The sequence below is a fragment of the Lissotriton helveticus genome, chromosome 7 (assembly GCF_964261635.1).
Source record: "Lissotriton helveticus chromosome 7, aLisHel1.1, whole genome shotgun sequence".
Lineage (NCBI taxonomy): Eukaryota > Metazoa > Chordata > Amphibia > Caudata > Salamandridae > Lissotriton > Lissotriton helveticus.
This window is the reverse complement of record NC_136068.1, coordinates 1575558978-1575572996: the sequence shown is the minus strand read 5'-3', so window position 1 is coordinate 1575572996 and position 14019 is coordinate 1575558978. Positions and strand designations below refer to the sequence as shown.

The window sequence follows — 14019 nt, the reverse complement described above, 5'->3', positions numbered from 1 at the left end:
GTACACTTTAGGAGTAATTCAACAATATAATATTGTTGGATTTACTACTACCATTCTGGGAACTCTTTGAATGGTCCGGCTAGTCCTCTCCTATCCATATTTATTAATCAATAACTTCCTACCATGTTAACCTATGGGCCATGGGGTTTGCAATGGGGAACATGACTGGGGCCACTCTTGTAGCACCAGGGCTTATAAAACCCTATTTTAGAAGTATTTCCCTAATTTCTACAGGACCTACACCCCACGTGCACCTAGGGGAGACTTCAGGGGTTCTGAATCTGCAGAAATCATGCACATTATCCTTACCCAATTCTTCTAGCATCAGAGTCGAATTTGAGCAGCTCTTAAACACAATGTGGGGAGTGAAATGTAAAATTTCACTTTACCCAGGCATATAAAACCTCATTTTATAAGAGTGCTTCTTTTAGATAACTGACCCCCCCCCCCCCCCCACCCCTGGGATACCTAGGGGTGACCGTGGGAGTCCCTAATATGCAAAAACATGGTAGGTTTTTCATTTTTAAGGGCCCCTACCCCCAAAGTGGAGTTTGGGCCCAATTTAAGGTTTAAAAGCTGTCCTGGCCACCAGGGATGCTTTTAAACTGACCTCATGGTTATAAAACAACAAGGGAACCCTCTAGGTGGTTAAGGACCTGGGGTAGCAATTTTTGTATGATAACATAGGTCCTCAACGTATCAAGTTAAACAATTCAATGAATTATAGCCATCAATGTTTACTATAAGCAAAAAAAGTGTCCAGAATAAAAAGGATTATCTGAGCACACATATACAGTGGGATACAGTCCTGTATCCAATATACAAAGGAAAAACAGAAATAACAGAGGGAAAATTATTTTCAGGCAAAGAGAGAGAAGGACGCACATATCGAAGTAGAATTAAGCAAAGATGTCCTTGTATAGAAAACACACAATTTGTAACACAGTGGAAAACTAGTGTGTAACTATTTCACACATCAAAACTGACATCAAGCTTCAGCACTGCACACATGCTAGTGCAGAAAATCTGCTAACTTCTAAACTGCCATGCCCCAGGATACTGGAGACTTCTAGGTAGTTTCAATCCCCTGCCCTATTACATACTAGGGGCTTATGGAGTAGGTAATGCCAATTACAGGGGTACCCCACCTTACCATTGTGTACCCTAGTGTATGTTGGGTGTCTTAACTGTATTCTAATGTGTTCCTTTTAGCTTGGCACTGGGCAAACAGAGCCCAGGGTCGGTCAGTCAGTCACCACCAGTTCCTGTCAGCAAAATGTTGGGGGGTGCCCAGGGCACAGGATGATTGCAACAATAATATTAAACAGTGTTTAGCAAACCAAAGGTCAGTGAGCATTGGGGCATGGTCAAGGGTGTAGCTAAAAACTAAGGGCCTCATTTGTGAGGAATTGGATTAGGGCAGCGCCCCAAGTCTTCTTTCTGTGCTGCCCTACCCCAATGTAAAAGGGCAGAAATGCACCATATTTTTTAAATCTGGTGCATTCCTGTCCTTTCCCCTTTCGTTGGCGCACAAATTGATGCCTAGCACCAACATAGGCAGGATTGTTTTTGTGCAGGAAGGGGCACCTTCCTTCACAAAAATAATCCTGAGCATTATTTTCCTCTTCCTATGTGAGCTGTAAAATGGAGCACGCCTGGGAATAGGGAAAAACGTGGAGAAATGTTTTCACTAGGAAGACTTATGGTTTTGGTACTGCTCCAGGTTTACGTGGTTTTGTTAATATGGGGCAGCATCAAAATCCCTGGGTGTTGCGTGGGAACCCCCACACAGGTCTCATGGAATATCTCCTTGATGCAGAGTTAGACAAGGCAGCGACTTGCACTGCTTGGTCTTACGCCATATCTATGAGACCTTGCAAAGTCATGCAGGGTGACTTTGCGCTGCCTCATAGGTATGGTTGAAACGCTTGAGCCACCGTAGCATTAAAAAAACTGATGCTCTGGTGGCGCAAGCGTCTCATAAATCCGCTCCAAAATAATCTTTGTTTTTTAGGTCTTTCATCATCTGGTACCTACATATAAAATAATGGGAAGTGTAAAAAAAAAAATGTTACTCAGTGGGGAAAGCACTGTAGTACATTATGAAACCTCTATTAGTTATTGCACTGCAGAAGTCTGTGTGTAACCAGAGAGAAACTAAATTAAATCTTGGTTGGTGAAGTGGAGAATAGTGTATTTTTAGTGCTACATGGTCGCAGCCTGTGACAGAAAGCATTGTGGGTATTCAAGTTATTATTTTATACTTCCATTACATTACACACAGTAAAATATAGACTGATACAAAATGTGTAAATAGTTTTTAAATAAAGATTGTGCTTCCAAAATGTAGATTTTAGTCAAACCAGGGCGTATGTATTGCAATTTATTTACATAACTGTCCCTTCGACACCTCCTTAGGGGTACTAAGGGCTGTGTAAATACAGTTACAATTAAAAGCATGTACTTCACCTCCCAGTTGTTAACACGCTCCACTACCATTAAAAAAACAACTCTTTGTCATCACAAAGCTTGTAGCAATTCACGGGTCCCAAGCACCCTTTACACTTGCAGATTAACTAATAGGGCACATTTGCATTTCATTCAGGCGACCAGACACCCTGGCATGAAAGTTTCAAACCACAGGATCCTCAGCTGAAGCATTTTAAATGATCGAAATAAGCTGTCCCAGGACGGCTGTCTTTTACCAAAACCGTAGCAAAAATTTTAGAATCCAGGCACAAGTGAGGCTGGGGAATGCGTGACACCTTTCCCAGGACTCCATGGCCCCCCTGGGGGTCGCGCCCCACAGATTGAAGACATCTGCTCGAGAGAGACTAGCCAGGAGGGCAGCCATTACATATATAGAAAGAGAGAAAAGAGTTTATTTATTTATTTATTCAAAGTTTTATATAGTGCGAACAAGATCCTTACAGATATCAGAGCGCTTCACAGAGACAGGGGTAGGGGCAGCAGGAATGAACAAGATAATGGGAGCAGTATAGTAATCACTAACATAATAGGATAACAGTAATGTACAGAAACATATCAATATACAATCAGGTAAACAAGTAATATAAGACGGCACAAGTCATTGATCCCACTACAGAAGGGTTCAGGTAAAACCTTGGATGTGTGGATGGCTTATACCAATTTCTTAGGATAGAGAAAGCACTGGGTGGGGGCATCGGGAGGGTGATTCAATAAACCAAAGTGTATCATATATTGGTCGGTAGTAAGAGAGTAGCGTAGTAGTGTCACCATCAAGTAGGAGTATAGTGCCAAAGAGCAAGGTGATCAGTGATACAAAGCGATGCAGAGTCTCAGATCCAGTACCTATAAAGTTCAGGAGATCTTGGCCAGAAGGATTGTTTTCACCTCTTTCTTTAAGAGTGCAGTGGAGGAGATAAGCCTGGTTTCCGGAGGGAGCGCATTCCAGATCCTGGGTGCCATTCCTGAGAAGGAGCGCTTGTATGTTTTTTCTTTCCGGAATCTACGAGGTTTCAGGAGTAGATTTTTTGTACTTCTATTGGATCTCGACCCTCCTGATATAGACAACTTTTGAGCGAGGTAGTTGGGTGCATTGTGGTGCACGGCCGAGTGTGTCATAACTGCAATTTTTAGCTGTATTCTGGCTTCAAAAGGCAGCCATTTTAGAGATTTTAAGTCTGGGGATATATGCGAATGTTTTCTTGAGCCAGTAATGAGTCTCGCGGCAGTGTTCAGGGAGGCTCTTAGGGGTGCTGTTGTGGATAGCGGGAGTCCGCTGAGGGCCACAATTCCGTAGTCTATGCGAGGGATGACTAAAGCTTGTACAGCAGTTTGGAAGTCTTTGGCAGGGAGGAAGGGTTTAAGTTTCCTCAGTGTGTTGATTTGGAAATTAGCTCCTTTTGTGGCTTTGCTAACGTGCTGTTGCATGTTGAGCTTGGCGTCGACTGTGATGCCTAGGGATTTCGCCGAGTCCACGATGGTAGGTTGGACATTGAGTGCTGTTAGGTTATTGAGCCAGGTTTGGGTGGTGGAAATTTTCGCCGGGGGTGAGATGAGTAGGAACTCAGTTTTCAGCGCATTTAGTTTGAGGTGATTATCGGCCAACCAAGATTGAGTGTTACTAAGTGTGGAATTCAGAAGTTTGATATCTTCCGGGGATTGTACTTTAGGTAAAGTTGTGTGTCATCGGCGTACATATGGAATTGAACATTGGATGCTTGGAGCAAGGTGGCGAGCGGTTCCATGACGAGGTTGAACAGTGTGGGGGAGAGTGAGGATCCTTGTGGAACACCTAGATCTGCAGGCACCAGTGTAGATAGCACATTGTCGATCTTGAACTTCTGAGACCGGTTATGAAGGAAGGAAGAAAACCATTTGAGAACAGTTCCCGATAGACCCATTCTAGTGCTTAGCAGCTCCAGTAAGTTCTCATGTTTGACCGTGTCAAATGCTGAAGAGAGGTCAAGAAGGATGAGGAGGCAGGACTCATTGCGATCAAGGATTTGGAGGGCGTCGTCAATTATGTGTGTCATAGCTGTTTCCGTGCTATGTTTCGCTCGGAAGCCTGATTGGTGAGGGTTGAGGAGGTCAAATTGGTCAATGTGTTTTGTTAGTTGGAGTTGGACACATTTCTCCAGCAGTTTGGCCAGGGTGGGGATATTGGTGATAGGCCGGTAATTGTTCAGGTCAGACGGGTCAGCTGTGGGTTTCTTGAGTATAGGCGTGACTTGCCCCACCTTGAGGGAGTCTGGAATGAGACCTTGTTGAAGGGAGCTGTTGATGATTTTGGTCCAAAGAGGGAGGAGCAAGGGGATGAAGTCTTTTACTGCATTAGCAGGTAGGGGGTCTGTGAGGTGATTAGAGGGCTTGAAGGTGCAGAGCAGTTTGTGTATTGCTTCTTCCGAGTAGGTGTCGAAGTACAGCCAGGATGCCTTGTTTTTAGGTTGAATGTTAGACATTCTGGTGTGGTTGGGGAATCGGCTTACATCCATGATGAGGTCATTTCTTATGTTGTCGGTCTTTAGCTTAAAGAAAGCAGAGAAGGCTTCACAGTGTGGGGTGTCGCTTGTTGCGCTGTTTGATTGTAAGGGTTGTGTCTTTGTTTGAGTCTTGATTAGTTCGAACAGTTTTCTTGGCCTGTTTTTTGCTTGGTCCAGCTGGCGGCTAAAGAAGTCCGACTTTGTGCGCTTTATTTTCCTAAAGTAGGCATTTCTCTTGTTTTTAAGCGTTTTTAGATGCAGTGGTGAGGGGTCAGATCTCCAGGTACGTTCTGCCATTCGCATAGTACGCCTGTCGTCATTGAGTCTGCCGTCATACCAGGGGTTCGAAATTTTGGTGGAGACTCTCTTCAGTTGCAATGGGGCGACTTCATTGACTATTGAATTCATAGAGTCAAGGTAGTGGTCGGTCAGTGATTGAACATCCGAGGCACCTGAAGGGGGAAGGAGGAGACTGCCGATGTGGGGAGGCAGGGTAGTGGGGTTAAGATTCTTTATGTCCCTTTTCCAGGTTTTGGATTTGGTGGGTTGAGCCGGGTTAGGTTTAACTTTTTCGTTGATAAAGAAGGTGATAATGTGGTGATCTGACCAGTCGCAGGGTTGGATCGCCTCCAGTTGGGTAGAGTCCTCTTTGGCGATGATGAGATCGATTATCGAGCCTTTGTCGTGTGTTGGTCTATCGCATATTTGGGTGAGGTCAAGCGCATTAAGGAAAGTTTTGAGACTATTCACCGCTGTGTCTTTCTGATCATTCCAGTGGAGATTAAAGTCACCCAGGTAGACTTGGGTGATCTGCCGACCGGCATTGGATGTGATCGTGTCCATGAGTTGTTGGGTGAATGAGGTTGTCACCAGGCGGGTGATAGATGAGATGTAAAGCACAAACTTGTTTGCCCTCGCTGGTGATATCGAGGCAGAGGAGTTCACAGGAAGTAAGGGAGGGGGAGGTGGCTTTAGTAACGGAGAGGTTGCTCCTAAAAATGCATGCAATTCCCCCGCCCGTCTTGCCAGGCCTGTCCAGTCTAATGATGTGATAATTGGGGGGGACTAATATGTCCATTATCGGGGTAGAGGCTTCAGTAAGCCACGTTTCAGTCAGAATGGCTAGGTCCAGATCCATTGCTGAGATGAGATCAGCGATGTCGGAGGAGTGTTTCTGGGCCGATCTGCAATTGAGTAGGATGCATTTGAGTTTGGGAGTGAGAAGGGTGGTCGAGCCTTCTAGAGAGAGGGGGACTTTTCTGAGGTTGTTAGGGATGGAACCTCTGTTGCTATGGGATGGGAGCCTCAGAGGGTTTGAGAGAATTGTGGGTATGGGGATGTGTGTGTTGGATATGTGTTTTACCGGACCTGGGCCATAAGAGCGTAGGAGAGAGCATAGGTCGCGGTCAGACAGTGAGTTGAGGACACGGCGGGGGCAGTGGGATTTATTGCGAACGGGGATAGTCGGCCATCGCGGGGGTCGTTGGAAGCGAGGGTATGTAGGGAGGGTGCGTCGTTTGTAGGGTAGTGGGATGGTGGGAGGTAGACTGGGCTGTGAGAAGAGAAGGACCCGTTTCTGGTGGCAGCACAATAATAAATAGGGATAAAAGTGATTATTTTGATACTAGAATCCCCAAATTGATTGTCTTAAACTTCAAGGGTGATGATATCACCAAGTGGTTCATTGCTTTTCAGAAAGCCTGTCTTGGCAGGCAGGTCCTCAGGAAGCTGTAGAGTGCTATCCTGTATGAACTGTACAGGGATAGACTCCTGACACACAGTGAGAGAGGCTGAATCCTATGTCCTCATGAAGAGTACACCAATTGAGGGCTTTGGATTTGCCACTAAAGTATAGAATCCCTTTCAAGCAGGCTCGAAAGAGCCAGACCTGGTCTGATTTTGTAGACTACTCCGTGAAATCACAAGGCGGTTGGTTGGATGGTAACAATGTGATAAAGGAGCATCTTTTAAGTAATTGTTACCAAGCTAAGTTATATCAATTCCTTGTAGACCTAGGTCCACTTTCTCTTCAAGTTGGGGAAGAAGGCATACTACCACAGGTGTAGGAGACAAAAAGAAACAGGCCAAAAAGTGCTCTCCAAGGGAAAGATGGTAACCCTAAAAACAAAGGGCTTGATTAAGAGTTTGGCGGTGTGGAAGTGGCCCGCCTCACCAGTGCCTCAATCCCGCACTGCCAAACTTTGCCACGCGCCAGATTACGAATTTCCACTTGGTTTGGCGGGCAGGCCCACAGCGGTGCCTATTAAAAAAGCACTGCAATGGGAGCGCCAAAGCCTGTTCCTGCACCTCATGGACTGTGCAGTGCAGGAAAGGAAATGCATGCACACGGGGGCACACCATGTGCCCACCCCTGCATGTATCCCCAGGCCAAGACACCACAGGGGGCCTTGCAGGGCCACCTTAGTTTCTTCACCACCAACTTTTTCATGGTATAAGCACCGCCATGAAACCGCTGGCGGTGAGGAAACTCTTAATATACTTGGCAGTGCCGCAGCGGCACCGCCAGGCATATTGCAGCCTCAGACCACCGCGCCACCACCAGGCATATTGCAGCCTCATACTGCGGATCCACGGCAGTTGCGGTGATCCTATGGTCGTCTGACCGCGTTAGTCTTAATACAGCTTGCGGACCGCCGGTGCAACGGTCTCCTACCGTCACCGCACCTCAACCGTGGGTTTGGAGTTCCTAAGGACCGCCAAACTAGTAATTAGGTGCTAACTCTTCTTCAGGCCCCCAAAATCTGTTCAGGGGGTGGATCCAGAGACTCTTCACAGCTAAAGGGTGGGTTCCAGGGAAAGAACTGTGATTCCAAGAAGGCTTGCTGCCATGACTGTTGAAACACAGTTTACCGAACTGGAGACTATGGTCATAAAAACAAGGGCTTATCTCTAGGGGGGATCTTAGGAAAGCACTGGCCATGCGAATGAGCTCACTGAGGTGACTCTAGTAGGAGATGTGGACATAGCCACCTTAGTTGTCTTGCCCACTAACATGTAAAAATACAGACCGCATCCTGTTATTAATGGGGTTTGGATGGAAACCTTGAGAGACAATGGTGCCAGCATCACCATAGTGACTGAACAGCTGGTGTTCTCTGAACAGTATCTGCCTGGAAGAACCTATCAAGTCACCAATGCCGACAATCTGACAAGAACCCATCCCATGATGGTGTCCTTTCACTGGGGAGAGGTTGCTGGAAAAAGAGGTAGCAGTCTCTTCATCCATACAAGTTGATTGTTTGCCTGGCAGTAATTAGGAGTCCTCAGCCTGGGTTGAGGCAGAACTGAGAATCCATGCAGAAATTATTGGAATCCCACAATGGTTGTGTGTAAAAACCAGAGCAGACACCAGGGTGAAAAAGGGGTGTAGGGGCCTGGAAGAATGGCCCAAACATCCAAGAGAAAAGGCAGGAAGACTTGGGAGCCAGCTTCCCATCAGACCCTTCTCATCAGGAGGAAGAGTCCGCCCCAGAGGAAACCGCCTCGGAGCTGGAGCATTACCAGGCTGAGCTTTTTGGCCCAGGGTACCCTCTAGGGAAGATCTGTCCCTGGGGCTGAAAACCTGTCCCTCTCTTGAAAGCCTGCGATAGGAAGCTGTTGTAGAGGAAGGTGACGTCAGTGGTTCCCACAAGACTTATTTGGAGGAGGGAATCTTTTTACACTTAGGCCAAATACCCCAAACCTGGTTCCACCTAGGAGAGTGGTAGTGCCTCAGGCATTTAGGGAATTCCTTCCAACTTTGGCCCATGACATCTCCTTAGCTGGACACCTTGTTCAGACTAAAACTTGGCGTAGGCTAGTCAGCCACTTCTACTGGCCAGGAATGCACGAGAAAGTGAAGGTGTTTTGTAACTCCTTTTCCACCTTTCAAGCCAGTGGCAAGAAAAGTGGGCACCCTAAGCACCCCTTAATCCCACCCTAGTGGTCGGGGTTCCATTTGAGAGGGTAGGGATTGCCTTTCTTGCCCCCCTTGACCCTCCCACAGCATCAGGAAACAGATTTTTCCAGTGGTAGTGGATCATGTCACCAGGTATCCTGAGGCTAGTCCCCTTAAGACTTCCACTGCCCCTACAGTGGCTAGGGCCCTTATTGGTATCTTTACCAGAGTGGGCTTTTCTAAGGCGGGGGTGTCAGACAGAGGCACTAACTTCATGTCTGTCTACCTGAAATACATGTGGAAGGAGTGTGTAGAGGCTACCTATTCACTACCCCCTACCATACACAGTGTAATGGTCTTGTTGAAAGATTCAACAAGACCTCAAAAGCCATGATTGGTGGACTCCCTGAAAAACAAAAATGGGGTGTCTTGCTTCCATGCATGCTTTTTGCCTACAGGAAAGTGCCACAGAACGGAGTGCGGTTCTCCCCATGTGAACTTCTTGTTGGTCTTCCTGTCAGTTGAACCTAAGCAAGATATAGTGTACTATGGCCTTGACCTCCGCTCCAGGATGGCTGAAAACATAAAGAAGGCAAATAAAAAGCTTGAGTCCAGCCAGGAGCTCCAGAAGCAATGGTATTACCAAAAGGCTGCTATGGTTGGGTTCCAAACCGAGCAGAAGGTGTGGGATTTGGAGCCATTGGCTCATAGGGCTGTCAAATAACAAGTGGAGTGGACCCTATTCCATTCCTGGAAAGAAAATGAGGTCACCTATCTGGTGGACCTTGTATCTTGTAGGAACCCCAAGAGGGGCATCCATGTCAACCACCTTAAATCCTATTATGACAGGGAAGATGTGACCATGCTCATGGTTCTTTCTAGATGAGGATCAGGAAGCAGAGTGTGAACCTCTCCCTGACCAACAATCCAAAAGATTGGTCACTGGAAGGAGTCGGACACCTTCACTGCCCTCCAGCAGACTGATTGCACGCAAGTCTTAAATCCTTTTGCTGATCTCTTCTCTTTGCCCCCTGGTCAGACTACCTGGTGTACCCACTGGTGAAAGCCTACCTGTCAAGATTAAAATATACAGGCAATCTGATCATGTGAAAGAGTTGATCAAAGCCGACATACGCATGATGCTGGAGTCCTAGACCTATCCGAGAGCCTCTGGACCAGCCCACTTGTCTTAGTCCCCAAGCCTCATACCCAGGGTGGTAAAGAAATTAAGTTTTGTGTGGCCTATAGGGGCCTCGATGCTGTGACGAAAACCAATGCACACCCCGTGTGCTCCTGCATCGTCACCTGGGCTCCACGGCTGCTCCATCAAGACTGCTGTGCTTCAGTAGGTAACTCTGACAAGGGGTGGCATTGTGCGCCTGTGCCTCCTAGACACTTCGGGTGGTTTGGACTCTGTCCCTCTGCTTTTAGGTACTTCTCGTCTACAATCCACGTTTCGGTTCCTCGGCTCTGGTCCACTGGTCGCTGTAGCCTCCGGACTTCCAAGACCCTCCGTTGGCTTAAACGTGTGCTTCCGACACCTATGCACCTGGGCTTCCTTGTGTAGTTACCCTGGTTTCCTGGGTATCCACGAGTGGGGTGGCTCTCCAACCTTCCCTGATCCAATTGGTGTCCTTAGGCTCCTTAATGGAAGGGTCCTGAAACAAGAAAATTCCAACCGCAGCTTACCCTGTTTTATCCTATGGACGTGTGACCCGGTGTAATGACTCTAGCTAGGGACCCCAAGGCACCCAGTGGCAATCACCTTTTGGTGTTCCTGGCTTCCCCATGGCATCTCTATCTTTCGGTATCAGTCTCAATTTGGTACTTGCCTACTTAACTGTTTGTTTGTTTTTAGGTGTTTCTTGTGTATTTGGTATCTCCGGGTAGGAGATATACTAAGTTTTTATTGTGATAATAAATACTACTGTATTTTTGTAAATATATGTGTGGTTCTTTCTTGTGCAAAAGCTTGCTGACTATCTGGTAAATGCACCCGCTTTACACCCACCTGAATAAACCTTAGCTGCTTTCCACAGCTACTCCTTGAGAGCTTTGGTTATCAGGGACCTAAACACTGTCACTAAGGGTTGCCTGGACTCTGGGCACAGTGCCTCACCATAGGTGGACACTATATACAGCGTCAGTCTCCTACCTCAGATGGCCTTAAATAGGTGTTGGGTTTTCATGTCCTCCATACCTGTTTTTTGTTCCTTTACCAGAACATTTTGGATTATGCAGCCACTGTGAAGACTTAAACCAGCTATATAACCATCTGACAGTACCATGTGCTTCTCTACTCTATGTAATGTTGTAGTGCTTTTCCCCTCACAGGACTCCTACAGAAAGCAGGTCGTGATTGATGGAGAGACTTGCCTCCTGGACATCTTGGATACTGCAGGTCAAGAAGAGTACAGTGCCATGAGGGACCAGTACATGCGTACAGGAGAGGGCTTTTTATGTGTCTTTGCCATTAATAACTCCAAGTCTTTTGAAGATGTCCATCACTACAGGTCAGCACATTCAATGTTCCTCTATGTTCTTAGCTGTTCCATTTGAGTCATCTACAATTGAATAAAATGCATTACACCATGACTTGCAGTCGAGTGGCAAATGTACTGTGACAGTAGCATTAGCCTTCGCTTGCCACCGCCTTTCAGCTTTGCTCCTTTCAACTGTTGAGGTTATTCCTTTGAGAATAAAAGAAGATAAGCTACCGTGCATGATACTTGATCTGGCATTCGCCAAGAGGAAGAAGGGATTAATCCAGAAGGAAGAGAAATTATGAATGCCAGACTGCCCTAAATTTGTGACTAGATCCTAGTATCATGCTGTTGTCTTTGAGCTAGGATTTGGCACTACAAATCTTAACATTTTACATCAGTGGCAACCTTGATCTGATGGCAGGTCTCCTCATTATCGCCATCGCTTCATGATATCCCATTCTATCTCTTCACATCGAAAGACCGATTTAGCAGGTCTGGATTTGAAGTGATTTTCCCAGTCTTAAACAGTAAAGGCACTGCATTGTGAAAAACATGGGTACTCCAGAGAAGAGCAGCATCCTGCACAAGTGTTCTAGGCAGTTAACTGTACATTTGTCTAAATTCTTCCCAGCTTTTATAGTCTTCTGCCCCAGGTTTCCATCCTCTTTATGTAGATAATACACTTTGTCGCACATAGATATCACTAAAACAGTGACAAACTGATTAACGTATTTTGATATACATTCCATTGAACGCCTGCTAAAGCTGCTTCTTTTTAGCTACTTGTACGCCAGTTTGTACGACTGCGAAGATCAAGGGTACTACTCGTATCAGTGCGTACTTTATTTATAGGTTTTATATAGCCTAGCTAGACCTGAAGGTATCGGAGACCTTTACATATAATTCAAGATCTTTTAATTGAAGTGCATACATATACACAAAGACAATTGTTGGCTGTCAAGGTAGTTACAATTTGCAGATATCAGAACAGCATAAGTTAATGGAGTAAATGACATAGTAGACAACTGAATCAATCTACTGCCGCAACATGTCTAGTCTGTTTGGGTGTGAGCTTTAGAAACCTAACAGTTTGTGTGCATATTGAAATATTTGCTGAGCAGTAGGTATTTAAGGTCCAGTTCAAAGCAGGAAAAGGAGGGGTTGCAGCGGAGATCATTAAGGAGTGAGTTCCAGATCCTGGGCACATTTCCAGAGCATGTGCGTGTCCGTGAGGATTTCTTTTTTAGTTTGGGAGGTGGAGCTTCTCAAAGTCCTGACTCTTCCTGCTTTCAAACGTTTGGTATCTAGATAGTTGAGATAATGTGTATGAAGGTCTTTGTGAATGTTGTATGCAGTCTTGTAGATGCATCTTCATTCCCACTAATGTTTTTGTGGTCCGGTGAGATGTGTTCAAACCATTTAAAACCTGTTAGAAACCGGGCAGTGGTGTTGAGAACTGTTCTCAGGGGGGGGCAAGGTGATTTTTCAGAGTCCCTGTGCAGATGGCGTTGCAATAATTCAATTTTTAGGACTAGAGATTGCACTACTGTCTTAAAATCATCAGGGGGAATGAACGGTTTGATTTTCTTGATGTTTTAGTGTGTAATGCACTCCTCTGTTGACTTGTTCCTTCTTTGATCTGTTTTTGTTCAGGTTGATGCCAAAGGACTTGACTGAGTTGGATAGTGTGAGAAGTTTAGGGCGTCCAAATTCTTGAGCCAATTTTGGATTGGTAGAGGCTTGTTGTTTTTTGGGGAGAAAAGTATTAGATCATTTTTTTTAGGGGTTCAACTTTAAGTGGTTGATTAGTGAGGCATTCAGATGTAGGATGTCACCGGGCAATTTAATTTTGTAGTAGAGTAGGGTGTCCTCAGCATATAGGCAACATTTGACCCCTGCTTGGTACAGGATGAAAGGGGTTCCATGAAGAGATTGAAAAAGGATGGGAAGAGAAGTGAGCCTTAGGGTACACCATGTGGAACTACTGTAGGTTTTGAGAGACAGTTGTTGTTTTTTTTTTATTTGTTGCAGGCAAAGTTGGAGGTAAGATGTGAACCATCTTAAGACTGTGCCATTGATAGCAGTGCTGGTCTTAAGTGTTGTGAGTAATGCTGGGTATCAAAAGCTGCAGATAAGTCAAGTAGGATTAGGAGACATGTGTCCCCTTCATCTAAGGATCTGTGAATGTCATCTGAGATATTAAGCATAGCAGTTTTTACATCCTTTCACATATCCTGATAAAAGAGTTACTTGCCTTGGGTAATGATGTATCTGGTAGAGACGCAGTCTAGCCGCAGATTCCTTAACTAAGAATATCCCCAGGCGTCAGACTGGATCTGGAAAACCCTTTCCCCAGCAGTACCTCTGCACGCCGGGGGTCTGCGTCGCCTGGCTCCGTTTTGACGTCGTCCATGGAAGTAATGTCAATGGAGCCATATAAGACCCCCTTGGCGTGCTGACGTCTGTTTTCTGCAGTGAAACTTTTCCGCGCCACACCACAGAGCCACTACAAAAGCAGTGAGAGTATATAGGAACAGTGTGCCAAAAAGAAACAAAAACCTTTGTAACAACAATTGTAGGAAACAATCCCATGTTGGAAAGTACTCAACACTTGGAGGGACCGAAAGAAGCGAACAAGCAGCAGCCCCAATAAAATTTCACCAAGTAA

At 45.8% G+C, this 14019-nt stretch overlaps 1 protein-coding gene across 1 annotated transcript in view; it reads left to right on the top strand.

Annotated features, from left to right (window-relative positions):
• LOC144770517 (GTPase KRas-like) overlaps positions 1 to 14019 on the top strand; it is a 214154-nt gene that overhangs the window by 115106 nt on the left and 85029 nt on the right. Inside the window, exon 3 of the mRNA XM_078655099.1 lies at positions 11200 to 11378. Coding sequence (XP_078511225.1) covers positions 11200 to 11378 — 179 coding nt within the window. The remainder of the gene's footprint in view (positions 1 to 11199; positions 11379 to 14019) is intronic.